The 16,559-nt window shown below is 60.2% G+C and overlaps 2 protein-coding genes across 12 annotated transcripts in view; both read left to right on the top strand.

The window, feature by feature from the left end:
- The window catches only part of SLC11A1 (solute carrier family 11 member 1), an 11,562-nt gene extending 7,185 nt beyond the window's left edge, over positions 1-4,377 (top strand). For 2 of the 8 annotated variants that reach the window (XM_032278231.1, XM_032278230.1), the window contains 6 exons: positions 818-907; positions 1,007-1,126; positions 1,635-1,784; positions 3,059-3,132; positions 3,574-3,727; positions 3,865-4,377. In XM_032278231.1, the coding sequence (XP_032134122.1) occupies positions 818-907; positions 1,007-1,126; positions 1,635-1,784; positions 3,059-3,132; positions 3,574-3,727; positions 3,865-3,975 (699 nt within the window). In that variant the 3' untranslated portion in view covers positions 3,976-4,377. Of the gene's footprint in view, positions 1-685; positions 908-1,006; positions 1,127-1,615; positions 1,785-3,023; positions 3,133-3,573; positions 3,728-3,864 lie in introns of those variants that run through there. The other 6 variants (XR_004269065.1, XM_032278229.1, XM_032278228.1 and 3 more) reach the window with 6 other exon arrangements.
- Positions 4,378-8,657: 4,280 nt separating this feature from the next.
- CTDSP1 (CTD small phosphatase 1) lies at positions 8,658-14,722 on the top strand. 4 transcript variants are annotated; one of them, XM_032278241.1, is made up of 7 exons: positions 8,666-9,076; positions 10,409-10,557; positions 10,908-11,012; positions 11,147-11,203; positions 11,827-11,919; positions 12,024-12,209; positions 13,089-14,722. In XM_032278241.1, exons 1-7 carry the CDS (start codon positions 9,010-9,012, stop codon positions 13,215-13,217), a joined length of 786 nt encoding a protein of 261 aa, XP_032134132.1. In that variant the 5' UTR covers positions 8,666-9,009; the 3' UTR covers positions 13,218-14,722. The 4 variants fall into 4 exon arrangements, with proteins under 4 accessions (XP_032134134.1, XP_032134136.1, XP_032134132.1 ...); XM_032278242.1 differs by having other exon boundaries at positions 8,668-9,076; positions 10,911-11,012; XM_032278243.1 differs by lacking the exon at positions 11,147-11,203 and having other exon boundaries at positions 8,658-9,076.
- The last annotated feature ends 1,837 nt before the right edge of the window (positions 14,723-16,559 follow it).

The following is a 16,559-nucleotide window of genomic DNA, read 5'->3' as shown; positions in this document are numbered from 1 at the left end:
AGCCTAAGTGGTCAGGAAAGGCTTCTTGGAAGAGGTGACATTTGTTGCTAACACTGGAAAAGGAACTAGCCAGCTCTTCCCTGACTCTCTGGGACCTGGGACCTGTGTCTCTGTATCTGTCTCCCCTTCTGAGTGGATCTTAGTCATGAGGCTCTAACAACTAACGGCAGCCAGGGTTGGGGCTTCCTGAATGCTGAGCCCTGTGGGAGGAGGGGTGGCCAGGCCTCCAAGGACCTGGGCACTGCCACTGCCTTGCTCTATTTCCTTGGGAGGTCACAGTCTCCTCCCTGGGTCTCACTCTGTTCCTTGGCACAAGGAGAGAGGTCAAAATCAGGATTGCCAACCCTTGTCTTCAAGACCAGGCAGGGATGCAGAGCTAAGGGAAGTGGGTAGTGTAAGGAGGGGAAGCCAGGCATGCCAGCCAGCTGTCTGTGTGGATTGATGCCAGCTCTCACAAACCTAAAAGAAGCTGGAAACTGGGTTCTCATGGGCAACAAATCCACATTAAAAAAAAAAACCCGGCTGGGCGTGGTGGCTCACGCCTGTAATCCCAGCACTTTGGGAGGCCGAGGCAGGTGGCTGGCTTGAGCCTGGGAGTTCAAGACCAGCCTGGGCAACATGACCAGACCCTTGTTGCTATAAAACATAAAAGCAAAGCAAAACAAAACCCGACTTATTTTACTAGCCAAACAAAATATGTCTGGCCAGATTCAGCCTAGGGCCACCAGTTTTGGAACCCTGGTCAAGGCTAGTTGTCCGGTTTCCCAAGACTGAGGGTGCTACTCACATCTTCCTCCTACTGCCCGGGTACCCGCAGTTCAACATCTGTGCCAACAGCAGCCTCCACGACTACGCCAAGATCTTCCCCATGAACAACGCCACCGTGGCCGTGGACATTTACCAGGGGGTGAGCAAGGGTGGGCGAGGAGGGCGTGACCTGGAGATGAGCCTCGCCCCGCCCACCGGGGGGCGGGGCCACCGGTCCGACCACACTCCGTCCCTGCAGGGCGTGATCCTGGGCTGCCTGTTTGGCCCCGCGGCCCTCTGCATCTGGGCCGTAGGTCTTCTGGCGGCCGGGCAGAGCTCCACCATGACCGGCACCTACGCGGGACAGTTCGTGATGGAGGTGGGGCAGGGGGCGGGCCCGGGAGGGCAAGGGGTCCAATGAGCGCACAACTGGGGGCTAGGACTCTGGGCCTTGTGGATCCTTTTCTTTCTTTCCTTCTTTTCTTTTCATTTTTCTTTTTTTCCCTTTTCTCTTCTTCTTTTTTTTTTTTTTTTTTGGCAGAATTTTGCTCTGTTGCTCAGGCTGGAGTGCAGTGGCACGACGACGGCTCGTTGCAGCCTCAACCTCAGCCTCCTGAGTCGTTGGGACCACAGGCTCATGCCACCGCACCAGGCTAATTGTTAAAATTATTTGTAGAGATGTGGTCTTCAGCAACCAGCTATGGGATGAGAGCCCCCCATTTGTTCCCATCCATCCCATCTTGCCACCTAGGGACAGAGCTGCCCACAATTCTGCAGTGGAAAAGCAGAGCGTGCCCCGGGCATGAGGCGTGGAGGGACTACAGGGGATCTCGCCTCTGAATCCCAGTCCTGTCTACTCCCCACCAAGGCAATCACCCCCACCCCAGGGCTTCCTGAAGCTGCGGTGGTCACGCTTCGCCCGTGTCCTCCTCACCCGCTCCTGTGCCATCCTGCCCACCGTGCTTGTAGCTGTCTTTCGGGACCTGAGGGACTTGTCGGGCCTCAATGATCTGCTCAACGTGCTGCAGAGCCTGCTGGTGAGATGCGAGTGCTTCCCCAGCCCTGCCCACCATAGAGCTAAACAGGACCTCCAGCAACCCCCATGCTGAGCCCCACCTGGGCCTGCCAGGCCCTGTCCCAGGCACACCTTGCCTATAAGGCTCCCACAATTCCCAAAGCCACCCTGGGGGCAGGAAGGTAGGACTTTCTTTCTTTTTTTTTTTCCCAGAGACAGTCTCCCTCTGTCACCCAGGCTGGAGTGCAGTGGTTCCATCATGGCTCTCTGCAGCCTGCCCTCCCAGGCTCTAGCCATCCTCCCACCTCCGGCTCTTGAGTAGCTGGGACTATAGGTGCACACCATCACATCTAGCTAATTTTTTTTTTTTTTTTTTTTGAGATGGAATTTCACTCTTGTTGCCCAGGCTGGAGTGCAGTGGCAAGATCTTGGCTCACTACAACCTCCGCCTCCCAGGTTCAAGCCTTACTCTCCTAAGTAGTTGGGATTACAAGCACCCACCACCACACCCAGCTAAATTTTTTTTTTTTTTGAGACAGAGTTTCACACTGTCACCCAGGCCACAGTGGCACGATTTCAGCTTACTCCAACTTCTGCCTCCTGGGATCAAGTGATTCTTCTGCCTCAGCCTCCCGAGTAGCTGGGATTACAGGCGCCTGCCACAATGCCCGGCTAATTTTTGTATTTTTAGTAGAGACGGGCTTTCATCATGTTGGTCAGGCTGGTCTCGAACCCCTGACCTCAGATGATCCACCCACCTCGGCCTCCCAAAGTGCTGAGATTACAGGCATGAGCCACCACGCCCGGTCAATTTTTTTGTATTTTTAGTAGCGATGGAGTTTCCTCATGTTGGCCAGGCTGGTCTGGAACTCCTGACCTCAGGGATTACTCAGCTTCGGCCTCGGTGGATCACTTGCCTCGGCCTCCCAAAGTGCAGGGATTACAGGCATGAGTCACTGCGCGAGGGATGATTTTTTTTTTTTTTAAGTAGGGACAAGAGCTCACTATGTATGTTGCCCAGGCTCATTATCCCATTTTACAGATGGGAAAAGTTAAGTTACTAGTGGCAGAGCTGGGATTCAAACCAAAGCAGCTTGGTGCCAGAGCCCCAAACACTTTCTCCTGCTTTGGAGCCCATGACCTTAGAAGGCAGGAGACAGGGAAGCAGGCTCAGTGTGATTAGGACAGTCGAGCTCACAGCCAGGCAGAAGGTGACAAGCAACGCCCATGTTGCCCCCACCCTTGCCATATTCTGAGGCAGGATCCCTCAGCTTCGGCTCCTGCTGCTCTTCCCAGCTCCCTTTCGCCGTGCTGCCCATCCTCACGTTCACCAGCATGCCCGCCCTCATGCAGGAGTTTGCCAATGGCTGGTGAGTACCCCTATCCCCAGGGCTGGACTTGCATCACCACATTTCATCCTCACAGCCACCCAGAGGTACGAGCTCCAATTCTCCCCATTATCCCAATGAAGCTGCAGAGGCCCAGAGAGGCTTAGGAACTTGCCCAGGGTCACCCAGCTAGCAAGTGGGGGAGCGAAGACTGGAATCCAGGGCAGAGAGCTGTTTCTAGAGCCTGAGCTCTTCACTCTGGCCTCCGAGTCAGCTTTTGCCAAATCCTGCCAGTGTGCAGCCTGGAGGACCAGGAGGCAGGAGGTGGGCAGGGGGGTCTGTCTGCTCCAGGTCCCGCAGCCCAGAGAAGTGGCCTTTGTTTATCCACTCCCACCCCAGTGTGGGCACTGGGAGATGAAGAGGAGTAGATGCAGGTGGTCCAGCTGCCGCCAGCCAGTCCCGAGCCTCTCTTGTGTCCCCCAGGCTGAGCAAAGCCGTCACCGCCTCCATCATGGCGCTAGTCTGTGCCATCAACCTCTACTTCGTGATCAGCTACCTGCCCAGCCTGCCACACCCTGCCTACTTCGGCCTTGCGGCCCTGCTAGCCACAGCCTACCTGGGCCTTACCACCTACCTGGTACAGTAGGGCTGGGGGGTGCCTTGGGCATGGGTGAGGCAAAGACAGGAAGCAACCAATGGGGAGGATCTGGGGGGACACACGGGCTTCCCCAGAGGTGTTGGCCTCTCCCCAACTCATGGTCACCCCTCCCCCAGGTCTGGACCTGTTGCCTTGCCCATGGAACCACCTTTCTGGCCCACAGCTCCCACCGCCACTTCCTGTATGGGCTTCTTGAAGAGGACCAGAGAGGGGAGACCTCTGGCTAGGTCCACACCTGGAACCTGGCTGGGAGTGGCATGGATGGCAAGACTGGCCTGTTGGATGTGGAGGGGGCGAATGCAGGCAGCAGGATGCAGTGGGACACTTCCTGAGGCCGGTCAACCTGGGGAGCCTCAGGGACCTGCTGTTTCCTAGCATAGCCATGTGATTACCCTCTGGGTCTGTGTCCTCATCTGTAAAACGGAGACACTGCCACCCTTGCCATGGAGGTTAAGCACTTTAAACATAGGCCCTGGCACTTGGAGCCAAAAAACAAAAAAAATTCAAGAGGTATTTATTCATTGATCTGATAGCCAAAGGGCAGGTGGGATGGGGACTGGGGGACTTGGAGGCTTGGGCGGGACACAGTTTCCAAACCGGAGCTTGAAATAGAGTCTGATGAATGTTAAGTATTTTATTTATTTATTTATTTATTTGAGACAGGGAAAGGGTCTCGCTCTGTGGACCCAGGCTGGAGCGCAATGGCGCGATCTCGGCTCATTGCAACCTCCGACTCCTGGGTTCAAACAATTCTCGTGACTCAGCCCCGGGAGTGACGTGCGCCACCAGGCCCAGCTAATTTTTGTATTTTTAGTAGAGACGGGTTTTGCCATGCCGGCCAGGCTGGTCTCGAACTGCTGGATTCCAGTGATCCGCCTACCTACGCCTCCCAAAGTGCTGGGAATTACAGGCACGAGCCACCACACCTGGCATGATGAAAGTTAAATAAATACTAGTACGCCTCTCATCCAAAGGAGCAGGGGACGGGAATCTGGAAGGCACCAAGTCTCCAAAGCATTCAGAAGACCCCTAGGCCTGGGTCTGGTCCGCACCTATTCGCCGCAGCCTTTCTGTTCCGCCTGTAACCCATTTTTCCAGACAGTAAAACGGAGGTGCGCTACTTTCTCCGTCAGGCACCAGGTCATAAGGAACTCAAGAGTCCGTGCCTCTGAGGCCCAAGTTTTTTGCCGTTTCCTCAGGGGACCCGGCGGCCGCGACTCCCACGCTGCGCGGTTACCGCTCCCTCTCAGCTGACTGCTCCTCCTAGAGGTAGAGACCATACCGACGCAGGCCCTCCCTCCTTGGCCTCACCCCTCCCCGCCAAGCGAAACGACGGGTGGAGGCGGGCACTCGGGGCTCCAGCCCAGGGGCCCCAGAAGCCTCGGAGGAGAGTGGGTGGGGGGAAGCTGTGTGGGCAGGGAGCCCCCTCTGCCTTAGGGAGCGGCTGGGCATCCCTTCGCCCCATTCAAGGGCTGCACTTTATAGACACTCCCTAGGCTGTTTCTAGGCTCCCCCAAGTCCCTCCTCCAACCTCCTTGGGACCCTGGTACCCCAGCCCCAGATCCGCGGAGTGTGGCACGAGGAGGGGCCGGCGGGCCTTTCCCCAGAGTTGAACTACTTGGGCCGGGTGCTGCACCTGGAGGAACCCCCGATTTCCCAGGGACCCAGCAGAGTAGGCGGCTTGGCTCCGCGTTCCGGTGCGGACGCTTGTTTATGAGAAGAATTTCCTCTTTCTTAAAAGGGCAACGATGCGAGTGGGTCCCTCAAGGCGAGAAGGGATGGGACCCGTCTGGCGCGACCTGAGCCAGTGCTGCAGAGGGTACCTGGGCAAGAGGGTCGCCTGCCTCCTTCTCTGGGGTTGGCACTGGAGATGGGTGCCAGCTGAAGATGAATGGGGGGCGTGCAGCGGAGACAGGCATCTCCCAGATCTTTCAGCCTCCTGGAAATGCCTCAGTTGTACCCTCTACACACTCCTCTCATGAATTCACTTGGCATTGAGTGCCAGTCCTTTGCCAGGCCCTGTGTTACAAGTGGGGGAGGGAGGCAAAGTCCCGAATTAAAGGTGCCAGCTCTCAAGGACCCCACACTCCAGTGGCGGGAGACAGCTGTGCAAACAAGTCGCCGTGGCAGAATGCGGTGAAGCGCGCTGCCGGTGAGGCCGGCCAGGGAAGGGGACTGAATTTTGCTGAACACGGTTCGGGGGTGGGGGAAAGTGCCGGCAGGACTGTCCAGCAGGAACAGGGTCAGGAGCGTGGGTGCCCGTGTGCGCACATCTGCCAATACATGAAGCCTTCTGGGGACGTCTTAGATTTTGCGGGGCAGGACTGGGGGGACCGCAGAAGAATGAGCACGTTGATCAAGAAGGCGCGGAGGGCTGGCTGAGGGGCTACCCAGGGCCTGGGCAAAGGGCTGTTAATGAGGTAGCACCAAGGTCAGTCATTTGGAGACTGGAAGGAGTCTGCTTAGGGCTGCCCCCATTCCCATAGTAGCTCTAATCCTCCCAGCCCAAGGTCAGATCTACCCTCCAGGAAGAGGGGTGCAGAGTTGCTCTTCTGGAAGCTCCCTTTAGGCCCCTCAGGGAGGGCGTGATCGCACTTGCCACTCCCCAGGAGCTTGCTGAGCGCACCCCGACTTTACACGCCCTCCCCATCCCCCTGGGTTGGGCTTTTACCAGCCCCATTTGGCAGATGGGGAAGCTGAGGGGCTGGGTTGGAAGAGACGCTTCCTAATCCACAGGTGCCAGACAGGACCCTGCTGAATCCCGTTCCTGCCCCTCCCCGTTTGACTTGCGGCCCCCAAGATTTTATTTTGCCTGGGGTGCGAATCGGTAAAACAGACAAAAATAGAGTGCATACAGCGACCCCCACCTGTAGAGATAGAGGGGTACAGCAGCCGGGTGTAGACAATCCCAATGAGGATACCCGAAGTCCCCCCACCCGCCGCCCCTGGCCACGCAATCCTACTGGTTTCCCGACTCACTCCGTAACTAACTACCCGCCCCGAGGCGCGGGAAGAGAAGTTCAGGGCTCCAAGCAAAAGGCGCAGCTGCCTTGGCCGCCTAGGGAGCCTGGGAGGAGGGGTTAGGTCTCCCTGGGAAAAGACCTGCAAGGGCCAAGGCTTGGAGTGGCTATAGGTGGGAGTGGAGGAGGTGGGGGGATCCTTGAGGAATCCGGTGAGCTCAGGACGGCCCGTCTAGGAATGGTGGGTGGAGATTAAGCCGGCCAGGTTCCAGTCCCCTTCACAGAGGGAGAAAAGGAGGGAGAGGAAGGCGCGTCACCCAGCCCAGGCCAAGGGCGAGGCTACGACTCCACTCAGTCCCTCACCACACGCTTCCTTTTGGGGTCAAGAGGGCCCAGCATCCGGAGATAAGACTGAAGCCCCACCCAGGGGGCCGGACCGCGGGGGAGACCGCTGTCCTGCTCCCAGGCTGGAATCCCGCCTTTCCCCTCGCTTGTAGAGCAAGGGCACGTCGCTTCCTTTCTTCAAGCTCAGTTTCCCCATCTATGAAATGGGATAAGAAGAAGGCCGTTCTAAGGTGGAAATGAGATTAAAAGACGCAGCCAGAACAGGCTGCTGGGACAGCGCCAGCGTTGCGTGGCGATCACGGTGATGAAACGCAATGGTGGCCGCCCCGTGGGCTCCCCAGGAGCCGGAGGAGGGCCGATGGGTCCAGCCTGGGAGGATCAGTCCCCTCCCGCGCCCGCTCCTAGCCTCGGGGCACGAAGCCGCCGCGCCTTCAGGCAGGCACCGCCCCCCTCCCTTCCCCTCCCGGCCCCCGCGCGGGGCCTCCCCTCCCCGGCTCCCCCTCTGCAGGCCCTGGCGGACGTGCGCCGCGTTGCACCCGGCGGCCGGACGGGACAGGACGCGCCCGCCCCGCCCCGCCAAAGAGGCCCCAGGGGCGAGCGGGAGGGGAGGAAGTGCCGAGGCGTGTTTATCGGGCTTGGCGTTATTCTTAATTTTTAAATGGTGAACACAAAATAGTTACGACGAGTGAAAAGGACGTCATAAACCGGGGAAAAGACCGGCCCGCAGACCCACGGCGCGCACCACGAAGGGGCTTCCCGCGTGAAGACGGGGACCTCCGTTCCCAAGTGCCAGCACTGCGCCAGAGGCCGGGTGGGGCGGGCCATGAGAGTCTCTGGTTTGAGGTCCCCACGTTCGGACTTTGGGCCCGCTGCGTGCGGCGTCGTGCTGGGCTCCAGGGACCGGCAGCGAGTCCCGTGACCCCCACCGCACCCCCAGTAGTCACAGGGCGGTCGGCGAGCGCGGGCAGGGGCGGGGGTCTGGGAATGGCCCTGGAGAAGGTGGCATTTCCTCAAGGTCTGTGGGATTTGGCTACGCGAAGGGAACAGCGCGTACTAAACTTCAGGCGGGAACGCGCGGTGGCCCGGGACCTGCGGGTGGACGTGCGGGGAGAGGTCGGCAGGCCGCTTCCCAGGGCCGGGAGTTGGAATTTCACGCCATGCAGACCGGGGGCACCTCGCCCTGGGGCTGCGGGGGGGATCAGCGACCGTCCCATTCAAGAGCGTGTTTCTGAGGTTTGCGCAGATACTTGGAGCCTGCAGAGCCTTCGCTGGCTCACGAGGTCCTTGCGAGGTGACCCCCGCGACCACCAGACAAGAGAGAAGACCCATTTCACAGATGAGGTAGCGCTATCCCCAAGTCCTCAACGAGGAAACCAAGAAGCGTCTAGTTCAGGTCCTCAGAAAGCGCAGAGGTGGAGCCGCGGAGCACTCGGGCACTCCCCAGCGTGGGCGCTCCGGGCAGGCGGGCCTTGGCCCGGGGCGCTCGGCAGCTTGGAACGGTGGGCCGGGTACCGGGCCTGCCACGCAGCCGCAGAGGCTCAGCCCCGCCGGCGGGCGGCAGGAAGGGAGGCGACGCCCCCTGGAGCGCGGCAGGAACCCGGCCCGGCCCGCCTCCCAGTCCGCCTAGCCACGCCGGTCCCTGAAGTGGTGAAAGCCGCGGCCGAGACCAGGTCACACCGAAGCCATTGCCCTTTTAAGGGGGAGCCTTGAAACGGCGCCCGGGTTCCATGTTTGCATCCGCCTCGCGGGGAGGAAACTCCATGTTGTAACAAAGTTTCCTCCGCGCCCCCTCCCTCCCCCTCCCCCCTAGAACCTGGCTCCCCTCCCCTCCGAAGCTCGCGGGGATCCCTCCCTCCCACCCCTCCCCTCCCCCCCGCGCCCCGATTCCGGCCCCAGCCGGGGGGGAGGCCGGGCGCCCGGGCCAGAGTCCGGCCGGAGCGGAGCGCGCCCGGCCCCATGGACAGCTCGGCCGTCATTACTCAGATCAGCAAGGAGGAGGCTCGGGGCCCATTGCGGGGAAAAGGTACTGGGACTGCGGGGAGGGGGCCGAGGCTGGGGCGCCGTGGGAGGAGAGGAGGGGCCGGGATCTTCCCCGGGGGAGCCGCCCGAAGCTCCCAGCCCGTGAGGGAGCGGGGAGAGAGTTTGAACTCAAAGGAGGCTCAGAGACGCGGGGCGGGGCCTGGCGCCTTTGGGGCGCTCCCGTCCGCTAGAGGTGAGGAAACTGAGGCAAGAGTAGAGAAACTCCTTTGGGGGCTCCCTGGCTGGCATTGCATGGTGCATGGGCGTCCCCCCCCATTGGCGCCAATGGGGCTGGGAGATTGGGGGGCTGAGGAGGGCGCCCATGGGCCATCCGCTGAGACTCCGCCCCCCCCCCCCCCCCCAGGCTGTGGTCCGGTAGGGTCTTGGGAGGGGTTGCCGAGGTGACAGCGGGCTGGGGAGGCTTGAAGGGATCTTCCGCCAACACACAGCCACGTTCCCACAAACTTCGCGTCACGCGTGGTGGCGCCGAGCCCCTCGGAGGCACAGAGGACGGCCAGAACTTCCAACAGTCGCCTGGCGCCCGCGGGGAGTCTTGTGCCTAGGGGGCACGCACCACCCCGCGAAGGCTGCGCCTCCGGGTGGCTGGACCGGGGTGGGGGTCTGCCCCTCTTCTTCCCTGTGTGGACCTCAGGACCTGGGCGCTGCCCCCAGGTCTGCCCACCCCCACCTGGGCCTGGCTGCCTCGGAGCAGGGGGCAAGGTGGAAAAGCTAGTTGCAGAGGGCTGGAGGGGGTGGGGTGGGGTGGGTGAGGTGTCTGTCAATCAGGCAGCCGTTGCCGGGCTCCAGGTCGGAGGTCGGCGGAGCGGGGCAAACAGATGGCCGCTGGACACTGGACCCAGACCGCGGGTCTGCACCCCTGACTCTGGGTCCGGCCGCAGTGAGGACTTTGTCCCACAGGGGTGGAGAGGATAGAGGGAGGGGCAGGGGTGGACAACTGTCCTAAGCCCCAGGCCCTGACTCTTCTGAGCCGGAGTGCTCAGGTAAGGTGGGGTCATGATCATCAGCAGTCATGGAGACTGTGAGAGGCAGGGAAAGCGCACCCCAGGATCCCCTTCTCCAGGCAGCCACTCCCTATGTGGGCGGGCGCCTTAATACCGCTAGACCTACTTGTGGGGAGCTGCAGGAGCCTTGGAGCAGACTGTGGGGCCCCTGGCAGGGGCATTTCAGGAAGAGTCAGGAGCCGCCTTAGTGTGTCTCCCTTAATGAAGTGGCCACGGCCAGATCCTCCCAGCTCAGGGGTTCATGCCTGGGCACACATGCAGCATTCTGCACGCCAGTGTGCACCCAGCCCTCAACTTGGGCCTCATTATTTCAGGTGACCAGAGGTCAGCAGCTTCCCAGAAGCCCCGAAGCCGGGGCATCCTCCACTCACTGTTCTGCTGCGTCTGCCGGGACGATGGGGAGGCCCTGCCTGCCCACAGCGGGTCGCCTCTGCTTGTGGAGGAGAATGGTGCCATCCCCAAGGTGTGTGGGGGCCAGGTGGGGCTTCAGGGCTTTAGGGGAAGGGGTTCCTGACTGAGCTTTTCAGGACACACTTATGGACCCTGACAGGTCCAGAGCGGGAGGGTGTCAGCCTCCCCTGCCAGGCTCTGCCCACTATGGGGAAACTGAATTCTCCCTCATAGGTGGAAGCTTTTCTCTACCTTGGTTTTCAGAGAGGGCTCAGCCGGGTGGCCTATCCAAGCCGGAGCTGGCAGGGGCAAAGCTGGGAAGCAGGTGGTATCTGCCCTGGGCTCCAGGGCTCCTCTAGAGAGGGCAGGAGGAAGGATGGGGCCTGGAGAGAGGCCCCCCAGCCAGCCCCACCCTCCCCACAGCAGACCCCAGTCCAGTACCTGCTCCCTGAGGCCAAGGCCCAGGACTCAGACAAGATCTGCGTGGTCATCGACCTGGATGAGACCCTGGTGCACAGCTCCTTCAAGGTGGGCCCTGCTCAACAGCCCTGAGTCTGGGTCTTGGCGGGGGTCCCCCACCCTGGCCTGGGAGGGAGGTGTATGCTGGGCCCCGCCCCCTGGGGCTACCCCCTCCAACTCCAGCAGCTCTTTTCCCCCTACAGCCAGTGAACAACGCCGACTTCATCATCCCTGTGGAGATTGATGGGGTGGTCCACCAGGTGAGGGCCAGGGGGAGGCAGTGGTGGGCTTGGCCTCTGCCTTCCAGACCCCAGGCTATTCCCACCAATCCGGAGCGCCTTGGATGGGAATTGCATAGACGTGGAATGTCAAAGGCCCAGAGAGGGTGTGAGGCTTGCCTCAAAGGCACACAGAACCACAGGGGCTTGGGCTGACTCCAGGCTGCAGCGTGGGCTCCTCTTCTAGGCCCCCCGTTCTGTGCCCCCTCGCCCCACCCTGCCCGGGACCCAGTTCAAGTAATTCAGGATAGGTTGTGTGCTGTCCAGCCTGTTCTCCATTACTTGGCTCGGGGACCGGTGCACTGCAGCCTTGGGGTGAGGGGGCTGCCCCTGACTTCTGCACTGGGCTGAGGCTGAGGCAGGGGAAGGGACTGGGAATTAGTGACTTCATGAGGTAGGACTGGCCAGTGGAGTGGAAGTTTTGATCGTTTTCTGGGAGGGGGGGTGGTTTCCCCAGAAGTGGTCAGGGTGGCTGGCCAAGTGGAGCCTGCAGGCCCAGCCGCCTTCCTGTGCGCCTCTGCCTCCCCAGCCCATGCCCTCCCAACCCTCCGCTGCCCCTCCCCTGCCCCACTGGCCCGCAGCCTCCTCACTGGCTTGCCCCCCAGGTCTACGTGCTGAAGCGGCCTCACGTGGATGAGTTCCTGCAGCGAATGGGCGAGCTCTTCGAATGTGTGCTGTTCACTGCCAGCCTCGCCAAGGTGAGCCCCACAGAGGTCCTGGGGTAACCCTGCCCTCCCACCCGCCTCCGGCATGCAGCCCAATGAGCCTGCAGGCTCCAGGATGACCTGCCTCTTGCTCCCAGTATGCAGACCCAGTAGCTGACCTGCTGGACAAGTGGGGGGCCTTCCGCGCCCGGCTGTTTCGAGAGTCCTGTGTCTTCCACCGGGGGAACTACGTGAAGGACCTGAGCCGGCTGGGCAGAGACCTGCGGCGGGTACTCATCCTGGACAACTCGCCCGCCTCCTACGTCTTCCATCCGGACAACGCCGTGAGTGTGGGCTGGCCTGGGACAGGAGCTGAGACCCAGGAAGGGAAGCAGGCCACCTTGGCCTCCTGGATCCCCAGTTGGCTGGTGTCGGGGGGCAGGTGCCCTCCCCGTCCTTCCTGCATTCAGTTGCCTGAGCCTGCCACCCACTTCCCTCGTCTACCTGCCCTGTAGCCACGAGGTCCATTCCAGTCACGCACAGCAGAGTGTCTGCCAGGCACAGGGGCCTCCACAGGGCAGTGAAGTTTGGAAAGTTTCAGCCTTTCAAGCTGCCAGTTGTGACCTACTGACGGCCCACAGAATGAATTTAGTGGGTCCTGATCGGGAATTTTAACAGAATGAAATAGAGTAGAAAATACCCGGTGGGGTGTAGTGGCTTATACCTGTAATCGTAGCTCTTTGGAAAGCTGAGATGACGGGGTAAGCTGAGCCCAGCAGTTCAAGACCAGCCTCGGCAACATGGTAAAACCTTGTTTCTACAAAAAAAACAGAAAAACTAGCCAGGCGCAGTGGTGCATGCCTGGAGTCCCAGCTATGCAGAAGGCTGAGGTGGGAGTATCACTTAAGCCTGGAGGCAGAGGTTGCGGTGAGCCAAGATTGCGCCAATGCGCTCCAGCCTGGGCAACAGAGCGAGACCTTGCCTCAAAAAAAAAGAAAGTAATGGAGTGCTTTGCACAGTTAGGGTTAAGAGGCTTGAAGCTTTTGCATTGTTATGTTATAAATGTGTTTTCCTGGGGGTTGCTGTCAAAAAAGTTTGGAATTTGTGGGGGAGGGGTTTTCAGAATCTGCATGGCGTGAGTCATGGCTACATAGGGCTTGCCTGGAAATTCTGCACCCAGGACCACCTGCCCTCCGCTCACCTTCCTACGCCCACTTCCCCAGGTACCGGTGGCATCGTGGTTTGACAACATGAGTGACACAGAGCTCCACGACCTCCTTCCTTTCTTTGAGCAACTCAGCCGCGTGGACGACGTATACTCAGTGCTCAGGCAGCCTCGGCCAGGGAGCTAGTGAGGGTGATGGGGCCAGGACCTGCCCCTGACCGACGACACCCACACCTCCTACCAGGACGACTGCCCAGGCCTTTGTTAGGAAAACCCATGGGCCGCCGCCACACTCAGTGCCATGGGGAAGTGGGTGTCTCCCCCACTAGCCCCGCCAGGTGGCATAGGGACAGCAGGCTGCACTGAGGACCATGAGCCGGGGGCCCCCTGTCAGTGCCTTTGAACCTCCTCCCCCCTTCTCAGGGGACCTCGGGGGCCCTGCCTGCTGCTCCCTTTTTCTGTCTCCTTTGTCCATGCTGCCATGCTTCTCTGCTGCCAAATTGGGCCCCTTGGCCCCTTCCAGTTCTGCTTCCTGGGGGCAGGGTTACTGCCTTGGGCCCCCAGTCTGGGAACGGTGGACATCAAGTGCCTTGCATAGAGCTCCTTCTTCCCCACCCAGCTTTCCCAGGAGCACAGCTCTAGGCTGGGAGGGGAGAACCAGTGCCTCCCCCTGCCCCACCTCCTCCCTTGGGAGAGGGCCCCCACCAACCTCTGCCTTTGCTTGGGAGGGAGGAGAGGTCTGTTAGCACTGGGAAAGGAAGCGGGAGTCTGTCCTTCAGGACCCAGAGGGCAGCTTCTCCAGGGCTGACAGCTGAGGGCTGCTCCCCGAATCACCCAAGCTACCACCTCAGACTCAGCCTTAACCAGCCCTGGGGCTTGGCTCCCCCAGCTCCTGAGTGTGGGAGGCAAGACCCTCTTGTGGTGCCATATAAATATGTATATGTGTATATAGAATTTTAGGGGAGGGAGAGAGGGAAGGGTCAGGGTAGAGACACCCCTCCCTTGCCCCTTTCCTGGGCCCAGAAGTTGGGGGGAGGGAGGGAAAGGATTTTTACGTTTTTTAAACTGCTATTTTCTGAATGGAACAAGCTGGGCCAAGGAGCTCCAGGCCCTGTCCTCTGCCTCTCACACCCCTTTGCTCCGTTCATTCATTCAAAAAAACATTTCTTGAGCACCTTCTGTGCCCAGCATATGCTAGGCCCACCAGCTAAGTGTGTGTGTGGGGTCTCTATGCCAGCTCATCAGTGCCTCCTCACCCACCCAACTTCACTGGTGCCTTTGGGGGATCTGTAGGAGGTGGGATCTTTTGTGGGGTTTGGGGATCTCCAGGAAGCCCGGCCAAGCTGTCCCCCTCCCCTGTGCCAACCCATCCTCTACAGCCCCCTGCCTGATCCCCTGCTGGCTGGGGGCCGCTGCGGGGATATCCTGCCTTCCAGCTCCGTTTCTGAAGCCCCTCCTAACAAGGCGATTCCGGAGGTCGAGGCCTTGGGCTCTCCCCGAGGTCTAAAGGTTAAGGGGACCCACATACCAGTGCCAAGGGGGATGTCAAGTGGTGGTTTCGTGGTGCCTCCCTCCCGTAGAGTTGGGGGGCCAATACGGTTGGTCTGCGTCAGGTGGCTTTCCCATTTAAGTGCCTTCTCTGTGGCTGAGCGCCCTAGTGTGATGAGAACTAAAGAGAAAGCCAGACCCCCATCCTGCTTCTGTGGTTATTGCGGGGGGCTTGGCAAGTGATGTGTGCTTCGCACCTGCGGCTGCTGCGATGCCCCTCTTCAGCACACCTGGAGGGGCTGGTGGTGGAGGAAGGAGCTGCCCGGGTCTCCGGACGCTTCAGGTGGGAATGGGTAGCGTCACAGCGCAAAATCTGAGCCTCCAGGCTGTGGAGATGTGCCATCTTGGCAGGACTAATTAAAATGCCTGGACACGGTCGACGGGATACTGCTAGCTGCAAAGCAGAACGAAGGCCTAGGGTAGGGGCAGCTCTGGAATGCGGCGGGGAGGCGTGGCCTCTGCCCCAGAGCGGAAGGGGCGGGGCTCGGGGTGGAGGCCGCCGCGGCAGAACTTGGCTCTGGTGCGGGGGTCTGCCGCGGGGTCTGCCGCGGGGCCTGGGTGGGGCAGGCGCCGGGGCTCGGCCCACCCCGCCCCTTGCGGCCTCTGAGCCGCCATTGGCCTCACCTCGCCCCGCTTTCCGCCCCGCCCCGCGTCCCGGCGGCACTTCCTTTGCAAAACCGCGCGGTCCCCGGCCTGGGCAGGAAATGCCCTCCCGCCCTTCCCGCCGGCCTTCGCCTGCTCCCCACGCCGGCCGCTAGAGGCCTCCCTGTCCTCGCGGACGCTGGGGCTCCCCGGGGACTGGAAAGATGGGGCCCTCCTCACTCACCCGTGGGGGTGGGGCTTTTAGGGAGACCCCACCGCACACACCCAGAGAAGAAAGGGAAATGCGTCGCTCAAGGGTTGGTGCCTGCGCCCCAGCTCCACCTCCCCATCCCGCCTGCTCAACACCTTACCTCGTGAATCCAGCCCCCACGCTGCCTCTTGGTGCTCCGGACGCTGATCGGCCCCCAAGTCTGTGATCAGCGCTGTGTGAAACCGCCCTTTGTCCTCCTTCAACTACGTTTCTCTGGTAGAAAAAATTCAAGAAGCACCCACCTGGAGAAACCGAGAGTACCCTAGTCTCAGTTTCGGCCCGGGCTGGACCACAAGAGCCCTTGGCTAGATAAATACCCAGTCCTCTCCGGTCTCTGCCCTCATCCTCCTCATCCTCGGGTTCTGCTCTTACTTCCTGCTCTCCATGCAAACACTGATCTTCCCAGATTTGCATCCCAGAGGCCAGATACATACGCAAAGTAGCTCCAGACTGTTGGGACCACAGTGAGGCTTCCCCACTACCACCACCTACGCATCCTCTACCCACATGAAGTTCAAGTCAACCACATGTATCGGATGCGTACTGTGTGCAAGGCACCGTGCCAGGACCAGGCTGTGCCTCTGCTCTCAGGGAACTCACACCCTAGGATGGATAGAAGGAAACGTGAACAGTTGATCACTGCAATTCTGCAAATGCAGCACGGGAGAAAGTGGAAGTTGGGTGAGGGCAGGGGACACCCAGCCCTGCCTGGCAGCCATGGAGGACTGGAAAACACTCCCTGCAGGAATGAGGATAACAGGAGTTTGGAAAGGAGGAAATGAGGCAGCAGAATGCCGGAGTGGGTAGATTATGCAGATCTATGTCCAGACCAAGGGAGTGGCCTTGGCGTGTTTTTTATTTTATTTTATTTTATTTTATTTGAGATGGCGTCTGTGTTGCTCAGGCTGAAGTACAGTGACGCGATCTCGGCTCACCACAACTTCCACCTCCCGGGTTCAAGTGATTTGCCTACCTCAGCCTCCCAAGTAGTAGCTGGAACAAGAGGTGTGCACCAGCATGCCCGGCTAAATTTTGTATTTTTAGTTGAGACGGGGTTTCGTTATGTTGGCCAGGCTGTTCTCCAACTCCTGACCTCATGATCTGCCCACCTCGGCTTCCCAAAGTGCT

The sequence above is a fragment of the Sapajus apella genome, unplaced genomic scaffold, assembly GCF_009761245.1.
Source record: "Sapajus apella isolate SASKATOON/1434 unplaced genomic scaffold, GSC_monkey_1.0 scaffold10, whole genome shotgun sequence".
Lineage (NCBI taxonomy): Eukaryota > Metazoa > Chordata > Mammalia > Primates > Cebidae > Sapajus > Sapajus apella.
The sequence above is the reverse complement of the archived record's forward strand: the minus strand, read 5'-3'. Positions and strand labels throughout refer to the sequence as shown.